At 51.9% G+C, this 10,994-nt stretch overlaps 1 protein-coding gene across 3 annotated transcripts; it reads right to left on the reverse strand.

Moving 5' to 3' along the window:
* Nucleotides 1-6,753: 6,753 nt before the first annotated feature.
* On the reverse strand, nt 6,754-10,636 carry LOC113940531 (zinc finger protein 239-like). 3 transcript variants are annotated; one of them, XM_027631685.1, is made up of 4 exons: nt 10,222-10,636; nt 10,051-10,174; nt 8,326-8,404; nt 6,754-8,137 (listed from the first exon to the last, which is right to left on the reverse strand). In XM_027631685.1, the coding sequence occupies exons 3-4, from the start codon at nt 8,399-8,401 to the stop codon at nt 7,131-7,133; spliced, it is 1,083 nt and encodes a 360-aa protein (XP_027487486.1). In that variant the 5' UTR covers nt 8,402-8,404; nt 10,051-10,174; nt 10,222-10,636; the 3' UTR covers nt 6,754-7,130. The 3 variants fall into 3 exon arrangements, with proteins under 3 accessions (XP_027487486.1, XP_027487487.1, XP_027487485.1); XM_027631686.1 differs by lacking the exon at nt 10,222-10,636 and having other exon boundaries at nt 6,754-7,179; nt 7,348-8,137; nt 10,051-10,207; XM_027631684.1 differs by lacking the exon at nt 10,222-10,636 and having other exon boundaries at nt 10,051-10,207.
* Between the last annotated feature and the right edge of the window lie 358 nt (nt 10,637-10,994).

The raw sequence follows: 10,994 nt of genomic DNA on the forward strand, positions 1-10,994 counted from the left end.
GTACATGGGACGGTTCCTCAGCAGGCAGCCATTAGACAATGAATGCCCCCCTCCTGCTCCCTGCCTCAGCTTTTAGAGCTGAGCTGACCTCCCATGGTCTGCAATGTCCCTTGGGTCAGTTGGGCTCAGCTGGCCTACTTGGGTCCCCTCCCAGGCTCTTGCCCTCAGCTAAGGAAGGAATGTCCCAGTGTTGGTGCTGTGCTCAGCAGTGGCCAAAACACTGGGGTGTTCTCAACACCCTTCCAGATGACAATGCCAAGCCCAGCCCTGGGAGGGCTACTGTGGGGAACTGAACTGCAGCTCAGCCAGACCCAACCCAAATATCTATGGTACATATTCTATAGAATCCATCCTTAGATGGATATGATGTCATAGAGGAGATGTGATGTCACATGAAAGATGTGATGTCCTAAAGGAGATATGATGTCATATGATGGATGTGGTGTCATGGGGGAGATGTGATGTCACAACAAGGATGTGATGTCACAACAAGGATGTGATGTCACAGGTGACGTGATGGCATAGGGAGATGTGATGTCACAGGAAAGATGTGATGTGATATGATGGATTTGACATGATAGAGGAGATGTGATGTCACAGGAAGGATGTGATGTCATATGATGGTTGTTACATCACAGTGATGGATATGATGTCACAGGGGCGCTGTGATGTCACGGGGAGGACATGATGTCACAGGGATGGTATGATATCACAGGAGAGATCTGATGTCGTATGATGGATGTGATGTCATAGAGGAGCCTTGATGTCACAACAAGGATGTCATGTCACAAGGGAGATGTGATGTCACAGGGAGGATGTGACATCGGAGGGCAGGATGTGACATCGCAAAGATAATATGATATCACAGGAGAGGTATGATGTCATATGATGGATGTGACATCATAGGGGAGATGTGATGTCACAGAGAAAATGTGATGTCATAGGGAAGGACATGACATCACTAGGATTATCTGATATCACAAGGGAGATATGATGTCATGATGGATGTGACGTCATAGGAGAGATGTGATGCCACAGGGGAGATGTGATGTCACGGAGATAATATGGTATCACAGGTGAGGTGTGATGTCATATGATGGATGTTACATCATAGGGGAGCTGTGATATTACAAGGATGATATGATGTCACAGGAGAGATGTGATGTCCTATGATGGATATGATGTCATAGAGCAGCCTTAATGTGACAAAAAGGATGTGATGTCACAGGGGCGGTGTGATGTCACAGGGGAGGTGTGATGTCATGGGGAGGACATGACGTCACAGGGATGATATGATCTCACAGGAGAAGTGTGATGCCATATGAGGGATGTGATGTCATAGGTGAAATGTGATGTCACAAGATAGATGTTATGTCATATGATTGATGTGACATCATAGGGGAGATGTGATGTCACAGGGAAGATGTGATGTCACAGAGATGATGTGATATGGCAGGGGATGGTATTACATCAAAGGATATATGTGATGTCATATGATGGATGTGATGTCATATGATGGATGTGACGTCATAGGGGAGATGTGATGTCACAAGGGAGGTCTGATGTCACAGGAAAAATGTGATATCACAGGGGAACTGTGATGTCACAGGGAGGATGTGATGTCACAGGGATGATATGATATCACAGGAGAGATGGTATGTCATATGATGGATGTGACGTCATGGGAGAGATGTGATGTCACAGGAAGGATGTGATGTCATAGGAGAGCTGTGATGTTACAGGAGATCTGTGATGTTACTGGGGAGGATGTGACATCACAGGGATGATATGATTTTATAGGAGAGATGTGATGTCATATGATGCGTGTGACCTCATAGGGCGCCTGATTGGCCACCACCCCACCAATGGGCCGTTTCGGAGGATGCAAATGTCCTGCCCTGCTGCATATTCATGAGCTCAGGGCGGGGCTTTGAGCCCTTGATCAGACGTGGGCAAGCTTTTGGTCCCTGCCCGCCGCCGCCACGCCCGGAGCGCGCCCGTGCCAAGAGCACGGGGTTGGCCACGGGAACTTTGCTTTTCCCCGCGGGGTGCACGGAGGATTTGTCGCTGGGTGCACATGGACTGGGGAGAACTTTGCCTGACGGAGCCTCTCTCCCTGCACCGCCAGGAAGAGCAGGTATTGCATCGCCCCGGCCGCAGCGGCGCAGAGGCTGCTCGGGAGGTGACAGTGTGCTAGAGGGAGATGCCCACTCGCTGTCCTTACTGCCTGCACAGCGCAGGGCTGGGGGCAATTGAGCCAGGTAGGAAAAGTGAGTGGTGGCCATCGCACGGTGCTGAAATGAGACAAGAAGTAGCAAACAGCCTGGCTGGGGGGAGCACAGTTTGGGAAGGGGGCACAGGGAAAACCCACTGTGATGTTCTGGGGTAAATAACAGAAAATAAACAGAGGAGGGTCCCCTTTCAGATATGGTTTATAGATCAGTGCACTGTGTATAGTGTAAGATAGGTTCATAAATGTAAGAATGCAATTTCTACAGCTTTTACTACAGTGACACGTTTTTTATAAAATATGTAAAGAGACGATAAGTTGGGTGTTAGGTTGGGTTTTTTTTGGTGTTGTGTTTTTTTTTTCTTTTTTTGTGGATGCTTTGTACCTCCTTGCCCCCCCAAAAAGGAGCTCTCTTGGATGTACCTTCTTACAGCTGATTTGAAGGATTAGTTTAGATAAACCTCTTAGAGTAGATGCATTTCAATGAAATCGGGGCACGTGTCTTTTTGGCTCTGGTGCAAGATTCAAACTGATTTTTTTCTTCCTTTTTGGATCAATTAAAAGTCATCTTAAAACACTCCCAGTATATTGTGTGAGTGCAGGGCTTGAGGTGTGTGGGATTGAATAGACGCAAAGAAAGAACTAACATTCAGAAACATATCTGCTTCTGTCTCAATAAACCCCAGAGTCTGACACATTGACTTCAGATTCCCAAAGAAAAAGTAGCAGTGTGTATTCCCTCTTGGTCACTCTATAGCAAATAAAGATGCTGAGGAGTATCTGGGTTTATTTGCTTTTTGGAGAAAACATGTTCCAGACTTCTCCATTATTGCTGCCCTGGTGGCATCATGCCAGATAAGAAAAGGAGTTGGGTAAATAGATAATTCCTTCTTTTTAATAACAGGTCCACAGTGGGCCAGATTTCCTCTTTTTGCAGGAACCTGCCAGCAGATGAGATCAAACTGTGTGAGAGCAATAAAGCTTTCAATTGCTGTAATGGGCAGAAGAGAGAACTGCCCCCACAACTGCTTCTGTTATCAGTTTACAAGGATGCCATGAGAAAATGAAGCAGCAACAGGACTGGAGAGTTGTACTGTTCTTTGCAGTGCTGACTGTTTGCATGTGTTTGTGTTTTTATCTTAATAACTTTGTGATATGCACGTCTGTGTGTACTTTTGTCTCAGGAGTTTTGCAGTATATAAAAGTTTCCTACAAACATAGTGTGTCTCCTCTACTTCCCAGATTGCTTGTATTATCAGCATATTAATAATTGTTTACTTATTTGTGTTTTTATCATGAGCAGCTTACTGGTAAGATTGTGTAAGACAAGCCATTTCATGTATTGCTAGTTTAAATTTTTGCCAGGTTTATTTTGTCTTTTTATTGAAAAACAAGTTGGCTTGGGAGAAGCTTTTAGATATGTATAATTCTGTCTCAATCAATTGAGAATCAAGAAACTCCACCAAATTAAGCCTGGCAGTTGATACAAGAATGTATACATATTTGGAATCATACAAATATGTATTATATGCATTGACCCTCTGCCTCAGAAGGCATCAAATTTTATATTTGGCTAAATTTCTCAAAATATTAACAAATGAAACTAAATCTAGACAAAAGAAAAGAAAGTGTGACCTGAAGAGAACCTAAGAAAGCCTTGTACCAACTCCCAAGTAACTCAATGTATTTGCATAAAAACTGATGTGTAATTTCAGGTCCAATTTCAAGACACGTTGGCCCCTCTAACAGACACAATATTATAGAATCCCTCACACCCACCACACATTAAAGGATACCCTGATTACTCATGGGGTGGAGACTTTGGCTAATGAAAATTAGATTCATGTCAGTATTAAATCCTGATGTTTGTAACTTTGTTAATGTTAGGAAATTTGATTGTATCTATTGAGATCCTGTTATGTCCCATATGCTTACCATTTTACTATAAGGTTTGGTTTTTTGGGAGAAATGAATTGCATTGGGAAAAGATTTGTGCTCTCTCTTCATTTTCTTTACTCTTCTCTCTTTCTGTCCATTACACGAAAGGCACCGCCCACAAAGAAGATTCACAGTGAACGACCACAGAAGAGAAATTATTGAGTGCATAAATCACGGGGTGGTGTCAGAGACTGAAACAGTTCATGATTTATGCATTCTAGGATTGCCAAGGGACTTTTGCAGGCTTCTGCAGGACTTTAGCATTAGACCTCTGATGGCCCATCAAAGCCCATCCCCCCCTTGACCAACCTTCAAAGGCAGGAAAAACCCTTTTCCCAGGCCCCTCACGGGAACTCTGCGCAGGCCCAGGAGATGTTGGGGGTTCGTGGCATGGCCCGGGACACCATCCATGGATATAATAACTCATAACTTCTTGGAGTGTGGGGGCTTCCCTCCCCCACCCCCAATGGATCAAGGTCACCACTTCAACTGACAGACATTGGAGCTGCAACTCCCAAGTTCCATCTCTGGACCCCGTGGGCAGTGACTATAGACAGCTTTCCACTCTCAGCTTTGCTTTCCCTTACTCTCCCTTACCCTTAGCCTGCCTTTCCTTTCCCTCCCTTATGTATTTTCCCCAAAGGTTCTCTTTATGCCATATTGCTATAGATGAAAGATATAGATGATAACACCCAAAATGCCAACATACCTGTTTACCTTTGAAACAAAATTGTTCTAAAACAAACCCTACTATATATGTTTTCAAACACCAATTAATTCAGTGTCGTTTCACTCTAATCCATCCCAAAGGATTTATTAATAAGAACCTGGGTTACTCCCCCCTTTCTGGGGCAGGTCGTAACAGACCCCTTGTAGCAGGATGTTCTGCCTGGAAAAGAATCTGATGGGAGAATGCAAGCAATGCAAGCTCTCTGTGGGGAGTTACTGTTGGTGCCAAGGGGTTGGTTTAGTGTTGAATTGTGCCAAACCCAGCCTGGTTCCCCAATCTTCCAACACACATCCTGCTTTTGGAAGCAGAGTTTGACAGATCAGCTGCTCACTGGCCTGGGAAGATGTGACTGGAGATCCATCACTGGATAAGCATAAAAGCCCAGGGCCAACTTTCCTAGAGCAGATTCTTCCACAGACACTTCTTGTTGAAGTGTGTGCAGCTTCTGCTGTGAAGCAGGGACAGCTCTTGATGGTCCCTGCCCAGGGGGTGAAAGAAAGAGAGAGCTCTGCCTTGATTTATTTCTATCAGACCCCGCCGGGCCCTCCCCGCTTCCTGCCGGGATCGGACACCGCCGGCGGCCCCGGCCCTGCTGGGCTCCATCAGCCTGAGGAATTGCTGCCAAGGAGGGGCCGGGGGCTTCCTCTTGGGCTTTGTCTCCCTGGCGCTGGGGCTCGGTTTCTACCTGTGCCAGAAGGGGAGGGGGGTCCCAGGGGGTCGTGTGTCCCCCCCCAGAGCGTCTGTGCCCCCCCGGGGACCCCCCACCCTGGTGTCACCCCCTTTTCTCTCCCCACAGAGCTCCTGAGCCGGCGGTGGCTGCAGTTCCCCCCCGGGGCCTCGGGCCCAGCCTGGACCCCCCCCCAACCCTGCGAGGATTTTGGGGGGGTCGTGTGTCCCCCCCTCCTCTGCTGTCACTCTGCCTCTGCCCGGCTGCTCCCAGTTATCCCAGTAAAGCTTCCCAGTTCTCCCCAGTCCTGGTTACTGGGGGATACTGGGGGAGGAGCTTGGGGGAATCCCAAGGGGTGGAGCCGAGTTTGGGGGGGACAGAATCTGGCCCCAGGATAGATGGGGAATTGGGACCCCCCCATATTCCCTCAATGTCAACCTGCTCTGGAGGGGCTTTGGGAGGGCACCTGCCCCTCAATAAAGCACCCAGCTCACCCCAAAACCTCCACATAGCCCCCCCAAAAACTCAAACCCACTCAAGCCCACCCAGGACCCCACCCAACCCCTTTTCTGAGGGGACTTCTCTGGGCACTGGTGGTGCTGGGAGCCCCCCTGCTGTGGGCGAGGAGCTCTCGGGTGAACAGGGGGTGAGAACGGGGAGGTCACTGGGAAAAGCGGGGGTCAGAGGGGATAAAGGGGTGGTGGGACCCCAAACTGAGCATGAGAGGGCTGGGGACTGGAGAGATGATACAGAATTGGTGAGAGAGGGGGAAAAAAAGTAGGGTTTAGGACCTCTAAACTGATCGGGGGGGGGGGGCGGGGGAGGGGGGGACCATGAAAAGGGGGAAGGAACAGGGAGAAGGGGGGAAAAGGGGGGGGGGGGTCTGGTGGGTCTGACAGTCCCATGGGGGTCTTTGGGCAAAGGGGGGCTGGCAAAGGGGGCTAGTCCCCCTGACCTCTCAACTTCCTGTGGGGTACTGGGGGCTGCTGGATCCAATCTCAGCCTTGCTTTATGTCAACAGTTTCAGTTTACAGGAATTACAGAGCTGTGACTGAACAACTTTTGTTTCCCAAGTTTTAATGATGAAAATCAGATTTATTGATAGAAATTAATTATTTAGGGTTCCAAATGATGAGACAAAAGATCTTCATCAGAATTATTTACTGCAAAATATACATACTGAAACTACCAGAAGTACGGGATAAGATAGGACAGCGCTCTACACTAAAGCAATTGTTGAAGCAATTCTACTCAAGTTAGTACAAAAGCAATAATTCTTAACTAGAGATGGATGGAACTCCCCCAGACCAACGCTCGGGGGGAGATCTCTGCTCCCAGTCTCAAGGAGTGACCTTGGGGGGCCCCCAGCCAAGGCAGCAATCTGCACACACACCCCCCCAAGAAGGGTTCTGTTGGAAGAACCTGCCCCTGGGAAAGGGGACTGGTCATTTCTGGTCAAAAGGGATGGAGTGACAGTCAATGGACTCCAGGGGTTGTCTCACTATCAGGGGGTTCATTCGGGGTGAAAGCAGTGGCCAAAGCTCTTCCTGTAGTCAGGGTTTCCTTTACCGGTGGGTCTGTTGGTGTTGGGTCAAGCCAAACTTATTGGTGAAGCTTTTCCCACACTCCTCACACTTGTAGGGCCTCTCACCAGTGTGGATGCGCCGGTGGGTGATGAGGTTGGAGTTCTGGTTGAAGCTCTTCCCGCAGTCGGTGCAGTGAAAGGGCCTCTCATCCGTGTGAGTCTGCTGGTGCTGGATGAGATGTGAGCTGCGTGTAAACCCCTTCCCACACTCCCCACACTTGTAGGGCCTCTCCCCGGTGTGGATGCGCCGGTGGGTGACAAGGGTGGAGTTCCGGTTGAAGCCCTTCCCACAGTCGGTGCAGTGGAAGGCCCACTCCCCTGTGTGTGTCGGCTTGTGCTTCAAGAGATCTGAGCTGGTCTGAAACCCCTTCCCACATTCCAAGCACTTGTAGGGCCGTTCCCCGGTGTGGATGAGTTGGTGGGACCCTAGGCTGGAGCTGACCCTGAAGTTTTTCCCACACTCCACACACCTGTAGGGTTGTTCCCCGGTGTGAATGCGACGGTGCACGTGGAGGCCAGAGCTGTCAATGAAGCTCTTCCCACACTCCCCACACGTGTAGGGCCGTTCCCCTGTGTGGATGTGCCGGTGTTTGACCAGGTGGGTGCTCTGGTTGAAGCTCTTCCCACATTCCCCACACGTGTAGGGCCGTTCCCCAGTGTGGATGTGCCGGTGTCGGATCAGGTGGGTGCTCAGCCTGAAGCTCTTCCCACATTCCAAGCACCTGAAAGGTTTCTCCCTGCTGGGAAGCTGCTTAGGGACCACCAGGTCAGAGCTCCCCCTCAAGCTCTGGCCGCCTTCCCAGCACAACCTGGGTCTTTCCTCCTCAGAGCACCCTGGGATGGCTTTGGAGCCCCTCCTGCGGGGGGATCTCCGGCCCTTTTCCTCCCCGCTGCCTTCCTGCGCCGGGGAGCCCTTCAAAACGGCCTCTCCCACCAGGGTCTCACGGGGGGATTTGTCCTCCGGGCTCTCCGTCCTCAGCTTGGGGCCTGGGGCAGGAAGCAAGAAGGACAGGGAGGGGATTTGCCTCCGGCCCACAGGGAAGGCCAAGGACATCCCCCCAACTCCGGCCCCGGCAGGACGGCGGCGGCAGCGGGGTTGTCCTGCAGCCGGGGCCATGCTCGGCTGACAGAGCCAGCACAACACCCGCCCAAAGGGCCACTGACTTCCTCCTCACCTGCCTGGGGAGCCCAAGGCATCTTCCTCTTCCTCGCAGCCTCCTCCTCCATCTGCCCAAGCTTTGGGAAGGACATATCCTGATGGGAGGAAAACAAGGGCTGAGTGTGTTGGCTTGGGGGTTCCTCCTGCCTGAGTCCATCTCTAGAACTTACTGGGCATCCTGTGACCAAAAAAACCTCCAAAACACCAAGATTCAGCCCAGAAAAACCCAAACCACCCAGATTCAGGAAAAAAACCTCTAAGAAATAGTGTTACAAACCTCCTCACAAACTGCAAAAATTTAAAATTCAGCCAAAAAATACTCCAAAACATGAAAACTTAGCCCAAAGAAAGGTGTTTAATTGGGAGGATGATGGAAGTGAGGTCATTTCATGAGCACTTGATTGAGTTGCTATATTCTAATCAAAAGTTGTATTAATGTAGTGTCACTTAAAACTCTCCAGGGCTGTTACTCGAGGTTCTCTGGCCCCCTGCCAGTCCAGGGCTGTTTCTCCAAACCACCAAACCACGTGTGCCAAACACCCTGGTTGATCAGTGCCGGTTTGGGGAGCGGGCACTCGGTGAGGGGATGAGAAAACTGCACCCTGGGCTGGGCTGAAAGAGGCTTCAGCACCACTTCTGATGGCCCAGGGGCAGCATCTGGCTTCTCCCAAACAGAGAGATGTCACTTGTTCCTCTGCAGGGAGCCAAGGGCAGGAGGGTGACTCCTGCTGCATGGATGGAATTGCAGAGGATGGCTTGGGTATCCAGCATGGATCAGCACTCAGGGATACAAACTGCCCTTAGGCTCAGGATGCAGCTGCCAGCACAGATTTCCCTGCAAAGTCTGCAGGGAGTCAAGCTCTGCAGAGGAGATTGTGCCCCATGGATGGGATTGCAGAGGCTCCCTCAGGTCCCCTGCAAGAATCAGCAACCAGGAATAGACACAAAAGGCCCCCACAAATATTTCGGGGGAGTGTCCTGTACGGAGGGGACAGTGTCACCCCACCAGGGCAGGGCTGGCAAGTGGGAGGCTGCTCCAGGGCTCTGCAAGAGGCCTCATGCTCTGCTCAGCCCCAGCACTGCCTGGTACCAACACCCCCGGCTGCCCCCGGCCCTGGGCAGCTCTGCTGCCACAGGCTGTGCCCTCACCGGGGCCCTGCAATGGCCCTGCCTGTCCCTCACCCGTGACCCTGCCCGTGGCCCTGTCCCTTGGCTCTCTCTCTGCCAGCTCAGTGTGGGGCACACGGGATGGGGGTCCCTCCCAAGCCCCCCGGGCAGCTGGCGTTGGCTGGGGGGATGTGAGGGCTGGGCCTGCTCAGCACAGCCCCGGCCTCGTGCCCAGCGCCTCTTTCCTGACCCACACAAGACCTTCCCGGCCCCCCCAGGGCTCCCCTGCTGCTGCCTCTGCTCCTGGCCCTGCCTTTGCTGCTCCCTTGGCTGGGGCAGCGGCTGCAGGGGGGGGATGGCAGCAGCTTCAGCTCCACGGCACTTCCTGGGGGGAGCTCAGCCCGGGGGGGACGGGCAGGGACCTGATGGGGATGGACAGGGGCCCAGCAGGGACAGCCAGGGCCTGCAGGGGAAGGCACAGGGACAACCTGGCCCACCACACTGACACCGCTGTCTCTGCTCCTCCTTGCAGGCTCCGTGGCCAGGCACAGTTTGTGTTCCTGGGTGCCACCATCTCAGCACTTGCAGCCGCTCAAATCAGCGCCCGCAGCTCTGCAGCAAAGCCCCAGCTCACCTGGCACACAGGGGATGGACACAGCACCTTCTCAGGGATGGGCACTCACAGCTCTGTCTCTTCCCCACCACGGGGCTCTCCTTCCTCAGCAGCACCTCTGCCTTGCACTTATTCTCAGCCTCACCTCAGGGACAGCTCTGGCCTCACCTCTGGGCCACTTCTCAGCCTCACCTCAGGGCCTGGGCTCAAGGACAGGAACCTGCAGGGAGGGGACATCATGTGCAAGCTGAGGGCTGCCTGCTTGCACTGGCCTCTGGGCTTCCTTCTCCTTCTACAACCAGCCCAGAACTCAGCCTGCTTTTCTAACACCACACATTTACAGACTAACCTTGGAGATAGATATGGACAGACATCTCTGTCACCCTGGGGATAGAGCCTCAAGCATGTGCTGCCATAGGAATGGCAATCAGAGAATCACAGAATCAGCCACATTGGAAAAGACCTCTGAGATCATAAAGTCCAACCCTGGATCCAACCCTGCCGTGCTTCCCAGACCATGGCACTGATGCCACATCCACTCTCACCTTCAACACCTCCAGGGACGCTGACTCCACCCCCTCCCTGCCCAGCCCATTCCAATCCCTGGTTCCTCTCTCCACAAAAAATTGCTTCCCAATATCCAACCTAAACCTCCCCTGGCACAGCTCAAGACCCAGCCCTCTTGTCCTACTGCTGCTTCCTGGCACAACAGCCCCACCCCCACCTGGCTACAACCTCCTGGCAGGGACTTGCAGAGAGTCAGGAGGTCTCCCCTGAGCCTCCTCTTCTCCAGCCTCAACACCCCCAGCTCCCTCAGCCTCTCCTCACACCACCTGTGCTCCAAAGCCCTCCTGCCTTCCAGCACATCAACACACCCCCAGCTTGGTGTCACCTGCACATTTGATGATGAAATGCCTGGTTCTGCAAGAGCTGGAAACACTCAAGGGGCAGTGGGACCAAGTCAG

This window comes from Corapipo altera, unplaced genomic scaffold (genome assembly GCF_003945725.1).
Source record: "Corapipo altera isolate COAL_440 unplaced genomic scaffold, ASM394572v1 61390, whole genome shotgun sequence".
In the NCBI taxonomy this organism is placed as follows: domain Eukaryota; kingdom Metazoa; phylum Chordata; class Aves; order Passeriformes; family Pipridae; genus Corapipo; species Corapipo altera.

Bases quoted from the DNA above. Each gene is read 5' to 3' on its own strand.
- LOC113940531 (XM_027631685.1), bottom strand. From the start codon at position 8,401: ATGTCCTTCCCAAAGCTTGGGCAGATGGAGGAGGAGGCTGCGAGGAAG. The intron at 8,138-8,325 runs GTGAGGAGGAAG...TTCCTGCCCCAG, and splicing joins GCCTTGGGCTCCCCAGGCAG to GCCCCAAGCTGAGGACGGAG.